Source organism: Pangasianodon hypophthalmus, chromosome 12 (assembly GCF_027358585.1).
Source record: "Pangasianodon hypophthalmus isolate fPanHyp1 chromosome 12, fPanHyp1.pri, whole genome shotgun sequence".
NCBI classification, from domain to species: Eukaryota; Metazoa; Chordata; class Actinopteri; order Siluriformes; family Pangasiidae; genus Pangasianodon; species Pangasianodon hypophthalmus.
The window spans coordinates 19,728,014-19,744,575 of NC_069721.1; the positions used below are offsets into that span (position 1 = coordinate 19,728,014).

Here is a 16,562-nt window from a genome sequence, read left to right on the forward strand (position 1 = left end):
TTATTTTTCTTACAACCATTGTTTGTGCTCTTGGTTCTGCAATACACCAAGATAATCCACTTTAAGACCTTTGTTAAAAGCAAATAATCTGATTTGGATGCCAAAAATGAAACACTTCTGACAGATGTAGAAAAACAAAAGACATCAATGCATAACCCCATTATTGTGCTAAGATTCAGGTGCATTGAATTTCTTTAATCTGATATAAAACATTGTAATATATATCTGTTTACATGAGCACATAATTAATCGGGTAAATGTTGAATTCAGAGCAAGCCACATGTTAAATACTTTCTCATTGGTTCAGTTTTTATGATTATTCAAAAAAGGTTAATCCACCCATTTATCTCTCTACTGTCTTTGTTTTTGTGTTTTGTTGAAACATCCTCTGTCTTACTCCCTTTCTCACTGTGTCTGTTTCCCTCTTCATCTCTCTCACAAACTTTTTGCAGTAAAACTGAACTATTGGCAGCCCGAAATAGAAATGTCTAACTCCTCTCTCTGTCTGTAATATAAGGCTGAGAGATGACTTGTGTGTCGTCTTGTAAATACCTTTTATCTCAGTGTATTTCATGACTCAGCACCATCCTGACACCACACTTGCTGGCACGTCTGCTGCACGTTGATGAATTGATTAGTGACTAAGCCTGGCGTTCACAAAGAGAGCTGAGGAGATGAGATCAGCAGACACGTCGTGAGAGATAGTGTCCATTCATCTCACTCCACTCATCACTCATCCACTTAACACTCACCGTCATCTTCTCACTGATTTACAAGTTGATTGGACTAAGATCTGTCTCTATCTTACTCTTCCCCTGACTTCTGTATCTTCTTGGTCTGAGTCTTTCACTGTCTTTCTTTTGCAATATTGTTGAAAATTTGGTGAAGGAGTATTTAAAGTGTTAAGGCCTGTCCTTCTATCTCTCTCTCTCGCTCTCTCTCTCTCTTGCTTTCTCTCTCTATTTGTCTCTCTGTCTCTCTCTTATCTTATGCTGTGTTCGAGGCAAAGTTGCAACTTGTAATTCCCCTCCTACAACTGGTAAACGTCACTAAAGACGTTTCCTCGACTTGAAATTTCAACTCTTTTTGCTAAGCTACTCGCTATTGTCTGCTATTGTTGCTGTGCTGCAATTTCAGTCCAAAACCTTGCATAAATGTTTGAAGTTCACTATAGTACAAACTCAGACCTGTAACTGTAAAAGTGCAGTTTAAGTAGCTTTTTATGAGCTTACGTGCTCAAACAAAAGACAAGCTTTCGAGGACATGTCCATGTTTTTTTTTCCCACTTCACAAATCAAACGTGCCGAGGTGGAAGATGATGTTATTACAACTTGTAAATTACTATTCACAAGGCAGGATGAAAGCAGTATTACTCTTCTTTTAAAGTGTTTAAAGTGTTAAGACTCCTCATCCTCCCCTCTCTGCAGGTACCCCTTCCCCACCGTGTTCAGTTCATGCAGTAAGAAAGACCTGTTGGTGAGTTTGGATAAGGGAGTGGGTATGTGTCTCTTCAACATGCCTGAGGTGAAGGTGCTCTACGGAGGGCAGAAGTGTGGCAATGGATATGTAGAAGAGGGGGAAGAGTGTGACTGTGGAGATCTCGAGGTACGTCAATTTATCATAAATGTGTATGATGATATTATTATGATTTTCATACTGGGGGCAACGGAAAATTTGTATCTCTACTTTTTTAAATCTGGGAATTTACTAAATCTGCTCGAACCAGCTCTAAAACATTGCTACATGTAAAAAAAATAATAAAAATACGGAGTAGCATTTATTAAATTTTCATGTTTGTACATGGTTATCCTGCAGTATTGTTATTAGCTGTAATAGCTGCATTAGCTTCGTTGCCATCATTAATCTTTAAGCCAATGCAAATATTATTAATTATAAATTGTTAGTACATTAATTTAATATATTAATTTATTAATAATTAGTAATAATTAGTAAAAAGCATGTTTCATAGCAACCCTGCGAATGCTGACCCAATGGAAAGGCTGATATTGGCCCAATGTCATGACTCACTCTTTATGATTCTGAAGTAACTCTATCATAAATATAATGCATAATCTTTTAATCGAATTAAGCTATGTTGAGTAAAATTAATTTTTATGAGTTTCCTGTGTCAAGGGTCATGACAGATATGTAGTCATGTCATATACCTGTTATGCCAGTCATATGCTGTCATAAGTCATCATAACAGTTGATCAGCAATATAACAGTGTTATTTGTAATTTTCATGCTAGGTGTCATAATGTTTGAGGCCATGAGAGCTTATGACATATGATAAGACAGTTATTTCACATATTGCATGACAGCTGTACCATAACACTGACCATATAAAGCAGAATAAACATATGCCAATGTCTGCATTTTTGTACATAAAGAACTAAGAAAGAGTGATGCTTTAAAGACCACATGGCATTTGGGCTGCTTTTCATATCTGTCTCTCTCATTGGAGTGATGTAAAGGTCTAATGAGGACACTGCATTTCTCTCTCTCTCTCTCACTCTCTGCGTGTGTGTGTAGACTGTGTTACACAAGCACACAATCATCTTAATTCAGTCTCCCAGTCCAAGCATTAACACACCAGCATTAGTCATGGCCCATTATGGTATATTACGATCCAAATCTGTGACAAGTGACATAAACACACTCTTCAGGCAGATGCTTTGGCCTGGACCATGCTGGGAGAAATCCCCAGAAAACTGAGTCTCATACACACACACACACGTGGAGCAGGCCCAGGGACACATACTATGCTTTGAAACCCCTCACACTTTAACGTAGTTAGTGACATAGCCCTGTAGGAATCTCATTGCTCTCCATGTCTGTTTATTGATCTTTATTTCTGGCAACACAGAATGCAATGGCAGCTCACAAGAGCAATAAAGACGCCTCAGTCTTCTGTCTCCATCAATGCTTTGGCACAAGTTTATAGGCCAAGAGGGACACATCTGTAATGCTAATGAATGTCTTACACACACACACATAGTGTGATTTACAGAAAACAGAAAAACACACAGTGTGGTACCATTTGTGGTACCACCGATCTGATCATCAATCCATACTTTTAGAAAAATCAGTTCCATCTGCACTCTCAGAAATACAAGGTACTTTCCTTGTCACTGGTGTATATATGGTGGATATCTTTTAAGATGTGTCTTTTACCTGGGAATGTGCAGGTGGTGCACCTCTAATTAGCTTTTAGATTAAAGCTTTAAAGGTGCCTCATTGGTCCTTAAGGTCAATCTTCAATAAGAGGATAAAAGATGCATACTAAAGGTACAAAAGATGTCCCCTTGATAGTACCATCCCAGCAACAAGGAAAAGTGCAGTTTGGTACCTTTGTTTCTGAGAGTATAGGGTTGTTTGTCCCTCTCAAAGGAATCCTTTGAGACTCTACCTAAAACCATACAACAGAGGACTTTCCTTTCAGAAGAGGTTCTAAGTAGAAACCATTTGGAAAGCTAGAACTGTAGCTGTACCATTTGGAAAGCTAGAACTGTAAAGCCAGTCCCAGTTTGGACCCATTTTCGGCTTGAACACAAAGTACATGGGTACCCTGCTGTGACTGGTTATTTATGCTGTGGGCTCATACCAAGTGCTCCAATAAATTCCTACTTCCATGTAGGAAGCACTTTAGGGGGAAAAAATGCGTTCGTAAAGTGTTATTTGTGGTAGTTAAAGGTTCTTCATTTCCGTTAATGGATTCTCTTTGGAATCCTCACTGATACGGAAAACACTATTAGAAGGTTAAATATAAAACCTTGATTGCATTTGTTTTTAAATTATAGATTTTTCATGATGGTGGTCATTGTATGATTCTATGAAACTAAGGATTTGAGTATAATGGAGTTGAGGATGCATAGACCAGATCACAGATTCCCAACCTTGTGATCCTGGAGTACCCCCTGTCCTGTTCTGCACATTTCCCTGCTCTACCACACCCACTTTAACTCAGGAAGGTCTGTTAATTACCTGATTGTTTGAATCCCATGTATCAGTGCAGGGAAAACACTAAAGTGTGCAGGACAGGAGGTTCTCAAAGACAAAGTTTGGGAACATGTGGGCTAGATTCTAGACTAGAGCATTAAGGAGAACCCAGTTTGGTCTCTGAGTGTGTCTGTGGATTTGACTGTATACAGTGAATATAATTAGTCTACACACCCCTTGTTAAATTAGGTGTTGAAAAAAATTAAACAAAGATAAATTATATCAGAGCTTTCTCCACCCTCACTGAAATTACAACATATGAAAATTAAGTGAAAAACAATCAGAAATATTTTCTGGAAAAATAGAAAAAAAAAAAAAAAAGTTACAACAACCAGGTTGCTTAATTGTGCACATCCTTTTATAATTTTGGATGTGGCTGTGTTCAGAATGAAACAATCACATTTAATTTCATGTTCAAAAGTAATTATCATACAGCTGTCATCAATGAAATTATACTGATTAAGCCCAGATAAAGACCAGCTGTTTCTGTAGGATTTTCTTGATTTTCTTCTGTAGGATCTTCTTGGTTTCATCTGACTGCTGAAGCCATGGTCTGCAAAGAGCTGACAAATCCTGTACAGGGTCTCGCTGTCTAAACGAATCGATCAGGAGAGGGGGATAGAAGAATTCCAAAACATTAGCTGTACTATGGAACACGATGAAGGCCATCATCAAAAACGTGGAGAAAATAGGGCACCACAGTGACATTACCAAGAACAGGAGATCCCGCCAAAATTTACAAAAAGGACAAGACAAAAACTAACCAGAGAGGCTGCTAAGAGACCTACAGCAACATTAAAGCAGCTACAGGAATATCTGACAAGTACTGATTACTCCCTGCATGTGACAGCAATCCCTCGTATTCTTCACATGTGTGGGCTATGGGGTAAGGTGGCTAGACAGAAGCCCTTTCTCACAAAAAACATTCAAAGCTCAACTAAATCACCCCAAACTATGTGGCAAAATATCTTTTGGTCTGATAAGACTAATTCAAAAAGGTATAATAATCCCATAATTCCAGAAAGTATGTTTGGTGCAAAAAAGCACATCCTAGAATGTTTTTGCAAGAAAGAGTGGGAAAATATTGCAATAAGTCCAGATTGCCACGCTGATAGACTCTCACCCAAAAAGACTGAGTGGTGTAATAAAATCAAAAAGTGCTTCAACAAAGTATTAGTTTAGGAGTGTGCACCAGGTTATTGTAAGTTTGTTATTTTTATTTTTTTCCCTATAAAAGTTTCTGATTGTTTTTCACTTTATATGTATAGTTTGCACTTGCACATTAAAGGTGGGAAAAGATCTGGCATGATTTATCTTAGTTTAACAGTAAATATACCGTTTTAACAGGGGTGTGAAGACTTTTTATATCCATTGTATATTTTTTCCATTTTCTGTTTCATTCATTTCCCAGTTCTTCTTTTCTCTTCCTGTATTTTTCTGTCTCTGTAGGAATGTATGAACCCGTGCTGTAATGCCAGTACATGCACTCTGAAGTTCAATGCAGTGTGTGCACATGGCCAGTGTTGTGAAGACTGTCAGGTAACACACACACACACACACACACACACACACACAAACAAATAGACACACATACACAACAATGATTTATTATCTTTTTAAAAGGTTTGCTTCAGTGTCTTTTTATTGATTTTTGCTGCTTTACCGCTTACACATGTTCCATTTGAAAAGACAAATGGAGTCAACTTGTGTCATGATGTGCGACAGTGATCACTAATGATGTGGGTTTGTGTGCGTTTCAGTTGAAGCCTGCAGGTACACAGTGCAGAGAGTCCACTAACTCATGTGATCTGCCGGAGTTTTGCACAGGTTCTGACCCTCACTGTCCCTCTAACGTCTACCTGCACGATGGTCACATGTGTCACGGTGTGGACGGACACTGCTACAATGGCATCTGCCAAACACATGAACAGCAGTGCATCACACTCTGGGGTCAAGGTGAGTCCCAGCACCATAGAGGATGATGATTGATGAACCTACTCAGCATACATGAGCTCACAAATGCCCATGATTAGCTAGTGTCACTGTGATTGACAGGGGAGAGAGTGTATGCCATCCCTCCCACCCTGACAGCACGGCCAGTTTTGCTCTCTTGGACTCGTGGGTATTGATGGCTGTGTTATTATCAGGATTTGAGCTTGCAGTCTTCTGTCTAACACTTTTCTGTTGTACCACTCCAGAGCCATAAAAATTACTTTAAAAAGTACACTATATTCAGATGTGAAAGAGTATGATAACTTTCTTTTGCCACTCTTTCATAAGGGTGGTCACACACGTCAGAATAGGGCATCCCTTCTGTTTTCACTCCATCAGATCATGTGAACAGAGGTTTCAGTTTTTAGTAAAAACGCCAGGGTAAATATGTTTACTCACCAATGTCTAATTTTCTTTATGGAAACTTCAGAGCTTGAGCATCCGCCCTAGCAATAACTACAGAAAAATGTGTTATAACTATGAAAATGTGTTAATGGCATCAAATAAATCAGTGGAGCATTATTAACGCATTATGAACATGTTATTTTACAGTTCTAGTATTAATATGAAGAGGAACTTGGAGAGTATGAATTCACCTTTTTAAATTTGACTGAACATAGTAAACCATGTTGTGTGAAAAGTTTATGTTGCACATAATTATCTTTTCACAATAAACAATGTCACATTTCTAACAAACAGACAGTGAAGGTTATAGAGAGACTAACTGTAAGCTTATGGGTGCATGTGTGTTTCTCTTTTGTGTGTTTTTGTTGTAGGTGCAAAGCCAGCTCCGGGCATCTGTTTTGAGAGGGTGAACTCAGCAGGAGACCCATATGGCAACTGTGGAAAAGACTCCAAGGGCTCATTCGCTAAATGTGAAGCACAGTGAGACATCTTTCTTCTTCTCCATTTATAATAAATAGAATAGTGGAACAGAGAAGGGAAAGTAAGAAAAAAGCAGATGAGTGGTTAACATAATTTTATATCATTTTATTTCCAGTGTTATATTCTTTGACTTGGTTTCCCACACAAAAGCCTACGGTTTCCTGTAGGGACAGAATGTGTGACAGGGACAAAACAATAAGAAACAGCAGAGGAACGACTGCAATTTACATAAACAGGAAGCACTTGTTGAACATTTTGCTCTATTAGGAAATAGATTGGCAGGTACTTCAAGTACTTTACTGATCACTTTCAGATGGATATAATTGCCCAAATTACTGAAGTGGACACTGATAGAGAGAAGAGGGAGGAGGGAGATATAAAAAAGAGAGCTGATTACTCATTCACCAAACAAACTTTCCTCCATTCTCTCTCTCTCTCTCACGCTCTCTATTTCTCTCTTTCTCTCTCTCTCTCTCTCCCCTACTTTTCTTCTTGACCACTCATCAGGACATGCCTCAAAATGCATATGTAATTGTGACTGACACACACACACACACAAGCTTATCAGGACCCTGTCTGCTTGATAGCACCAGCTCTCTCTCTTTGCTACTGTATGTAGCAGCTCACTGCAAAACACACAGAGTATAAATAGACCCCTGTTAATCACACACAGGTGTACACACTCATTCAATTACCCACTTCTTCTCCAAGACTCCTCCGACCATTCACAACTGCCATAGTAATGTGTGTGGTGGTCTGGAAAACCTGTCAAATGTCACTGTGGCAGTCTGACAAACAGCCAAAAAAAAAAAAAGACAAAATATCACGGCTCCAAACTGTCGCAACAGAAAAGGGTTCTTTACAGCCATCCATGGCCACGAGGCAAGGGAACAAAAATTGTCCATGCTGTCTAGGTGGGAGGGATGGCATACTCTCTCCCCTGTCAATCACAGTGACAGTAGGCAATTGTGGGTGTCTCTGAGCTCATGTATCTGGAAGAGGGTGGATAGTTATTTCCTCTGAGGGTGTTACAGTTCGAAAAGATGCAGACGCTGGCTTCATGTGTCGCGGAGGAAGCATGTGATAGCCTTCGCCCTCCACGGTTGTTAGCTGTCGTATGATGGGGAGAGCTGGCTGGTGGGTGGGACTTGGCAGGTGACCAAACTGGAAAGAGACGAGAGGGTAAATAAAATGAAAATATATAATAGTGAAAACTCCCATTTCTGACTTAATGTCTATTGCCCTGTAGCTACAATGAGCTACCTTCAGCTAAATATAATTTACATCAATGCGTATGATTGAATAAACTTCAATAGAGGATCTGCTATAGACGCCATGCTGGTTCATGTTTAGAAATGTAGAGTTGCTGAACTATGGCCAGTTTTGATAATGATATTTATGTGGCATAAAATAAATGTCTTTGTCTTGTTCATTTTTTCCTAATATTTACGCAGAGATGCTAAATGTGGGAAGATCCAGTGTCAGGGCGGGGCAAATCGGCCAGTAATAGGAACCAATGCGGTCTCCATAGAGACCAACATCCCTCTGCCGGAAGGTGGGCGTATCCTGTGCCGGGGGACTCATGTGTATCTAGGTGACGACATGCCTGACCCAGGACTGGTACTAACTGGAACCAAGTGCGGCAACAGCATGGTGAGAGCACTGCGTGTTTTTCAGCAAGGAAGGAAGTTTACAAAATTAAAAATTTGCCTATAATAAAACAATAATGGATAGTCCTTTGTTTTATGGATGGAAAGATTGTAGTCCTCAAAGCCCCACAGTATGTGTGGTGCCCAAAGCTGCCAATAAGAGTATTGCTCTTATCCAGATCCCAAACTTTGAAAACTAGTAATTATGAGCAGTGGGTACCTGGTAGAGGTGTGGAGGTGTATTGGGGCTTGAAAAGGGCAAAAATATGAACCATGTTGTGTTTCCTAAGGACTGATTTGGGAAACATTGCACTGCACTGCACACTGACCTTCATGGTGTGTGTGTGTGTGTGTGTGTTTATGAATTCAGTTTGTGTCCATTTTGTAGGGTTTATAGTCCCATATGTCAGTGTGTGACTGATTTTGTAATGAGGTAGTGTGCATGCAGTCTTGGATTTATGTGTGTGCATGTGTGTGAAATACAGTGAAATGTTAATAAGGGAAAGAAAGGCCTCATCATCCCCAGCAGTGAGCAGGAAGAACGGAAAGCCTGACATCACACTGTTACTCGGACAAGGTTTTACAGATGTGTGAGTCTGACCTATTGCCTCTCGTGCTGTCTATCACTTATTCGCTCGTGTGAGACGACAAAGTTAATTACAATAAACATATCAGGCTTTTCAACATCCAACTCTCCTTCTTACTCAGCTGATTATTCTCTGATTACTCTCTGATTACTCAGACTTTGGATGAATATGTTGCTGAGTTTCATTCCTAAATCTCATTATATTTGGGTGGAGTGTTTGTGGGCTGACTGTATGAATACAGGCCATAGCTGTAACTGGGCTTTGGAGGACTAGTCTCTGCAGAACCAGGGTCTTGTTCTGTTTTAGTGGAAAACTTGGGAGTAGAAGTCTTTAAATGCCCTCTCTCTCTCTCTCTCTCTCTCTCTCTTCCTGCAGATGTGTCTGAATCGGCAGTGTCAAAATGTCAGTGTCTTTGGCGTCCATGAGTGTGCGGCCAAGTGCAGCGGACGTGGGGTTAGACACTTTTATTTCTTTTCCATGAGCAAGCAAATTTCCCTTACCAGCATGTTGTCATCTAGAAAAAAACCTCAGCCAACCATTACTCTGAATGCTTTGGTGTTCATACACATGAGTCAGCTTCTCAATGGGACAAGGAGCTATTAATTTACCCCAGAACATATCATTTTGAACCATTAAAAGTTTATACAGAATGATAAGTGGTTTAGTGTTTATATATTAGTATATTTTTGGTTTAGAAACATAATTGCACTTGACCTTTGAATATGTATGAATACATGAATTGGAAATGGCTACCATGTCCAAATGTCCTACTAATATAATCATAGTAACTTATCCAGCTGGCTAGTTTCTAGTAAATTAGCTCACAAGTGGGATATCAGTATTTATTCTCATTAATATTACTATTCTCAGTACTTTATTTAACAGTAACAAACCTGCCAAAATAAGGGCGATTATACCAAGGTTTTTTTTCACCACTAACATTGGCTTGGTTTGCTAGCCTGCTAGCTTTCCATACAAGTTTTGTAGCTAAAAACGTATTGTTTCTAAAAGGTTTTCGTTTCAAAATGTTGTCTTTCTCCAATGATTATATATTAGCAGTGATAGGATAAAGTATTGAGACTGTATTTCCAGGGTGCGAATGGAGCACGGTGTTTCACCCCAAAAATAAACTATATATTATACATTAAGGGTCTGATCACATTTTTGTTCAGCTCTATTTATCACTTTGCGGTTTGGTGATTACCGGATTCCAAAAACATTTAAAATATGAAACATATTTACAGCTGGATATGCCACAAGCATTAAATTAGGAGATGCATTAGAATATGTGAGGCTGAGATTTTTAGCTACATTATTAATGAAGTCTTCTGGCTTCTGAGAGCTACACGACAGTGTTGCTGCCAGACATAAAAAAAAATGGCTGTGAAATTTTAATAGTTTTGAGGGACTTGGTCATTTATTCAGTGTATTGATGCTGAGAGAATTCTGCTCAGTGCTTTCCCTGATTTTTTTTCCCCTCTCAGTGATTTTCTATCCACCTCCTCCTCACTATATAGCTTTCTGTATCATCTCTGCTTTCTCTCATTCTCGACCTGTAGTCTGCATGTGTAATTTACCTTTAAAATGCAACAATACCTTGCTATTAATCTCCCAGGCTTCTCATCACACCAGTCAATTAGCCATAATAGCTTTACTTGGTCCACCTTAATGAGCCATTCATCATATTCTGACGGTAAGTCAGTCATCCTTGTGTGGCCGCTGTGGTGAAATGCATGGGTGGACTTTGTTTGGGGAGAAAATACATGTGTGCTTCGTCTGTTTGAATTCGATAATTTCTGAGAATGACAGACGCACTGAGGCAGGATTTCTTTCATTTTTGTTTCCCAAAGTACTAAATAAGGCTGGCCTTAGGAGTGTGAAATTGAAAAGGTTATGCTGTTATGCTGTATTCATTCTTCTCAAACAAATACAGAAAATTGAATTTGAATTTTTCTCTTCATTACGTCAACTGTGCATCTCCAAATAGTTTGTGTATCTGTCTGTCGTAATGTGGAATCACTTTTGCAAAATGTTAAAATACACTGAAATAGAAGTAATTTCACGCAGAATGCGTATAGGACACCGCACACACACTTTCTGTGATAAAGTCAGAAAAACGGTTGATACAGCATAGTTTATAATTAATTGGACTGTGATAATGCTTGTTGCTTGGATCTGATTGGAAATGGACGTCCCAAATGGCATACCTGTGCATGTTTATTTAGAGAGAGATAGGTGCAAGTATACAGTATAGACAAACTAACATGGGATCTAGAAACGGAGAGGTTCCTTACATTAATTTACACATCCCTAAATCTGTTCTATATTGTGGAGTTGCACATCTGCTCCCCATCACCTCGCTGGCGAAATGGTGTTTAATAATATGTGCCATATGGATACAATGTGTGATACTTTGGAGTTACAGAATGGAGGAAATGCAGCATTGGGCCCATATGGAGCCTATTGTAGCTGTTTGGCAGACTTTGTTAACATGATGAAGGACAGGTGGTAACTAGGTGCGTCGTTCTGTATTTCCACTACACCATGTATAATTATCTTAAAACTGGAGACTGTTTGTTTTTGCAGTCTGAACTCCTGCAGCAAAAACTCAAAGGAGATGTAATCTCATTGACTTCATTTACACCTGGTTACACCTATTCTGGGTAGCAGGATTATAACCAAATAGAGATTATGCACATAAAAAGGCAGGTGTAAATGCACCAAGATGCATTTTTAACAAATATAAGTACAACTGCTCAAATTTTATTGGAGGTGTTGGGGTGGTTGGTTGGGGTTTATGTCTCCGTAAGAGACATGATTCTTGACATGCTTCTCTGAGTTTAAGGAAATGTGCTGTAAAATCACAGGTTTTAATATGGCATTATAAAAGAACAGCTGGAAATGAGGTTAAAATGTTTTACGGTACAGATGTGAAATGATCAGGGTGGCATCAGCATGGCTTACACTAAGCTTGGATCAACTGCAGAGTCAAATTGTTGACTGTTTCTATAGTAACAACACTAATATTATCTAGTTCTTCAAAAATGTCATGATTATGGTCTTGTATTTGCACCGACCACGCTTTTAAATGGCAGAGGGTTATTAAAGATCAAAGTAATACGCTTCAGAAACTTCAGCCATGACATATACTATTAACACATGCTTGAAGATGTACTGTATGTACAACCCTGAACTATTTATCTCATCTGTTTTTGTTTTCCATGTTGCCCGGTCTTTTTAAATTGTTATAATCCTGTTGTGGTTTACTGTCAGTGTGTCTAGTAGAAATGCTTAGCAGTTGTGTTTGTTATATGCAGTATGTTTCCACAAGCGGCAAAGGTCAGTCTTAGTTATGTTCATTTGCAGAGAAAAATGGCTAGATAACTTGGCTAATGCTACTTTATTGATATATGTGCAATGGGTTATCACTGTACTATTAGGCCATTATTACTCCATTACACCTTTTCAGCAAAGCTTAATGGTTTTGTCTGTGAAGTAAGGGTAAAAATCTGCACTGTCTGCATTATAATCAGTCTTTGTCTGTAAGGGACAAGTCAGGTCTCACCATTTTATTCATAACATTTAGGGCCTGATTCAAAAAACACTGACACTATACTCTCTTCTCGTATGCTCTTCTAGGAATATTCCTTATTCCTATACCAATCCAATCCAAGTCAGTTCTACAGTAAACCTCTAACAGACCCACTGACCAAGTCTTCACATTGTGTGTGTGTGTCTGTTGTCTTACCTGCACAGGTGTGTAATAATAAAAAGAATTGTCACTGTGAGGCACACTGGGCTCCCCCTTTCTGTGATAAAGCTGGATTTGGAGGCAGTGTGGACAGCGGACCAGTGAGACAAGCAGGTACAAGTGTGTGTGTGTGTGTGTGTGTGTGTGTTTTATAGAAACAACACTAGTCAACCTCTCCAGAAGTGCACACACTGGCAATGACTTTGTGATTTTGGTTTTCTGCAGAGATTTATCTTCCAATAATGCATTTTTATTGGAAAAGTTCATTTAAAAACACCAAACTCTTAACTGTAATTTCTTATACAGTACACTCTGTAAAAGCATATTGTCAAATAAACAATGTAATGTAACTAGCTAATGTTTTCTTAGGCACATACAAAGAAATGTCGTAAAGCAAAAAAGCCTTCAAAAATAATAAAATTAAATGTTTCTATATAAAAAAATATTAAAAATGAGCAGTAAACAGTAGTAAACTAAACAAAGTCAATATCTGGTCTGACAACCCTTTGCTTTAAAAAAAGTAGTCTCTTTTACAATTTTATAAGAAAATTAGCTGGTAAGTTTTACTGAGCATCTTAGAGAATCTGCCAGAGTTCTTCTGGAAACTCTGACCGTTCCACTTGCTTTTTTTTTTTGGCATAAAAAAACCCATTATGTGTTTGTCTGAAAAGTGCTCTGTTATGTAATGTTGCTTTCTTTACTGACAAACAAATGTTTTTTTGTAACATTTCATTTTTTGTTGGAAAAGTAATATTTGGAAATCTAAAATCCTTTTGTACTGACTCACTAATGAACATAAAATGAACATCTATAATAAAATTTGTACTAAAAAAAAATAGGTGCCAAAGACTTTCACACAGTACTGTATGTGGATGAGTTGTGTATGGGCTAAGTGTGTGTGTTCTGATCATTGTGTTTTCACTGTATATAGATGGTGAGAGTATAAAGGTGGGCATCGTGGTAGCATTCCTGTGTTTGCTCTTCGTGGCCATGATTGTCTGTGTTAAGAGGAAGACTCTGGTCAGCCTCTTCATCAATAACAAGAAAAACAACATTGAGAAGCTAAGGTAAAAATGGTAATGTTTTTCACACATGTATAAAAATGAATACAGAGGAAGGTGACACTTTATATTACATTACATTTATTGATTAACCATAACTGATAGTGAAATTTTAATCAGTGCAAATTAATAAATAAATAATGAGGCATTGCATATCCATTAAACAGTATTTTAGTTTATTATTACATAATGGTTTATATACCTTATGAGCTTGCCTCAGTATCAGTTCCCTTGCCTGAATTAATAATCTACCTTTTGGGGAAAAAAAAAAGAATCCCTTGATTTTCACTTCACCCTGGTGAGCAAAATAGAAAAATAAAAATCCTGCATGACTGCTGCTCAGGAAGTCACAGAGTCTGTGTAGTAAAATTTAATTTAATAATTAATAAGTGTGTTGTTTTCTGTATGCTGTTTCAGGTCAGTGGGCCCAAGCAGGCTGATCGGTCAAGGAAACACACTCTCAACCCCAGAGACACAAACACACACTACATGCAGAGCATCACCTCATTGTCAAGCTCCAGCCATACCACAAAGTACCAGCATATATAAGGTGTGTATCTGTTTCTGTGTGTGTGTGTGTGTGTGTGTGTGTGTGTGTGTGTTAGGGCAGTCAAAATGTATTTCACTGTTTGAGTGCTATTCAAAGTTTATCAAAACACACATTTCTTAAACCTTTTGTCGAACTGACATTGTGTTGCTTGACGTAGAACTGCTCACGTTATATTTTATATATGAAACATTTCTATGAATAAATGAGCATTAATAAATATGAAATATTATATTAATATTTAATATTGAGATATTATATTTATTTTCTTTTATGTGCAATGAACGTACTGTATAGTGTAGCACTCAGTGACAGCATGTCCATAGGGGCAGGTGAGGCAGAGCCCCACCATTTCTATCAGCCGTTTAACAAACATTAATTAATAAAGTCCTCATTCACAACCCATTCATACATCTTAAACTCCATTTAAGTACTAATGACCCCTTTGGAGTCACCAACCATTTTTTTTTTAAATGTGTTATTTGGCAGATATAAGCTGACGTTCTTTTGATTTGCTAACCTCTCTTGATGTCGTACAGTCCTACTTAGCTTCATTAAGGTTATTTTTACATCTAGTGGTCAAAAAAGGGAAATGCTACAAGCACTAATAGAGGTCCATTGGGGCAGGAATCACACTACCCCACATTCACTTTTCAGTGGAGGAGGAGAAGCGGACAAGACAGGGTTAATGACAGGGTTGCCAGATTGGGCTACTTTAAAAATTATCTGTGGCTGCCAAGATCTCATTTTATAGCAAATAATAGGAATTAAATCTAATCAAGTAAAGTGTAAGTGCAGAGAGTGTGTATGTGATGCACAGAACCATTTGTATTGTAGAATATATTGCAAAGATTGCGAGAGGGAAAGGGGGATAATATTCATACATCAGAAATATGTAGGAAGCAAGTTTTTCACACGCTGAGAAAGGCTGAGAAAAAGAAGAAAATGTGCTCCTTAAACAATGTCATTTTTTTTTGGGCTGGATTCTGGGCTGGGTTGGTTTTGGCTTTTGTGTGACTTTTGAAATATAGTTTGGCTTGAAATTTTGCTGAAACATGTAAACCGTGGTTAATGATATTACCCTGAACACAGCTGAACAAAGGTACGAGCTGCTAGCCTGTATGCTGAAAGATGTTATGTTTTTGACTCTCAACTGCCTATTATACAGAGTAGCCTATAGCATAGGTCGAGTGTGATTAGCCCCTCGAATTTATTTTGTGTGAGGTTATGTCATTATTAACATCGTCCTGCCTCACCAAAATCTTTGGTCACAAGCCGCTGCTGGTAGCGCTTGTTCTGAATCTTGGTTTGTGTGCAAGTGTGTGTTTGTTTATGTTTCTGAGTTTCGGTCTTCTATCAGAGAGCTCACACAATCAAGCTACACATGCGTACACACAGACACACAGATACACACAAACACACAGAGCCAAACAACCCTCTCTAATACTCCTTGTCTCTTTTGAATGTCAATGACAGTTGTCAATAGTGCACTGTTGCCTTCAGACAACATTCTGCATAAAAGCCAGACAGTGGACAAACAATGTCAAAAAGCTGTCTGGTTTCATTTTGATCATGTTCTGCGTACCAAAGCTTTGATACATGGCATAACATACACATACACACAGACACACACACACAATGGTACAATGAAACACTAAAAAAAAAAAACAGTCAAATTTGTTTGAGTGAGTGCAGCCTTGTTATAAATAATGAGGGATCTGCATCAGTGGCTTTCTGGGAACTTAGTGTGTGATTAGTGAGTGTGTGTGCATGTGTGTGTTTGTGTGTGTGTTTGTAGGTCATCGGGAAAAGCAAGTACACCTAGGGTACATACAACAGAAGATGTTTAAAAATGAACTCCTGCAGCTCTGCTCTGCATTATAGCTTCAGTAGCAGCACTGGCTAGATCCAGCTTCCTGTTCAACTTGTTAATATAATTAAGTGGAGATGTGTGTGTGTGTGTGTGTGTGTGTGTGCCTGTGTCTGTGTGTCTGTTTGTGTCAGTTGGTCTACGTACAGGCTCAGACAGTAGACCTTTACTGGAGTTGTGTTTTTTGCATTAGCAGTTGATGTACAGCTGGTTCTGATTGT

At 38.5% G+C, this 16,562-nt stretch overlaps 1 protein-coding gene across 1 annotated transcript in view; it reads left to right on the forward strand.

Annotated features, from left to right (window-relative positions):
• The window catches only part of LOC113527774 (disintegrin and metalloproteinase domain-containing protein 12), a 100,180-nt gene that overhangs the window by 75,697 nt on the left and 7,921 nt on the right, over nucleotides 1–16,562 (forward strand). Inside the window, exons 12-20 of the mRNA XM_026915906.3 lie at nucleotides 1,428–1,605; nucleotides 5,449–5,538; nucleotides 5,760–5,955; nucleotides 6,768–6,876; nucleotides 8,331–8,529; nucleotides 9,488–9,565; nucleotides 12,869–12,977; nucleotides 13,795–13,930; nucleotides 14,342–14,474. Of these exons, the coding sequence (XP_026771707.1) occupies nucleotides 1,428–1,605; nucleotides 5,449–5,538; nucleotides 5,760–5,955; nucleotides 6,768–6,876; nucleotides 8,331–8,529; nucleotides 9,488–9,565; nucleotides 12,869–12,977; nucleotides 13,795–13,930; nucleotides 14,342–14,474 (1,228 nt within the window). The remainder of the gene's footprint in view (nucleotides 1–1,427; nucleotides 1,606–5,448; nucleotides 5,539–5,759; nucleotides 5,956–6,767; nucleotides 6,877–8,330; nucleotides 8,530–9,487; nucleotides 9,566–12,868; nucleotides 12,978–13,794; nucleotides 13,931–14,341; nucleotides 14,475–16,562) is intronic.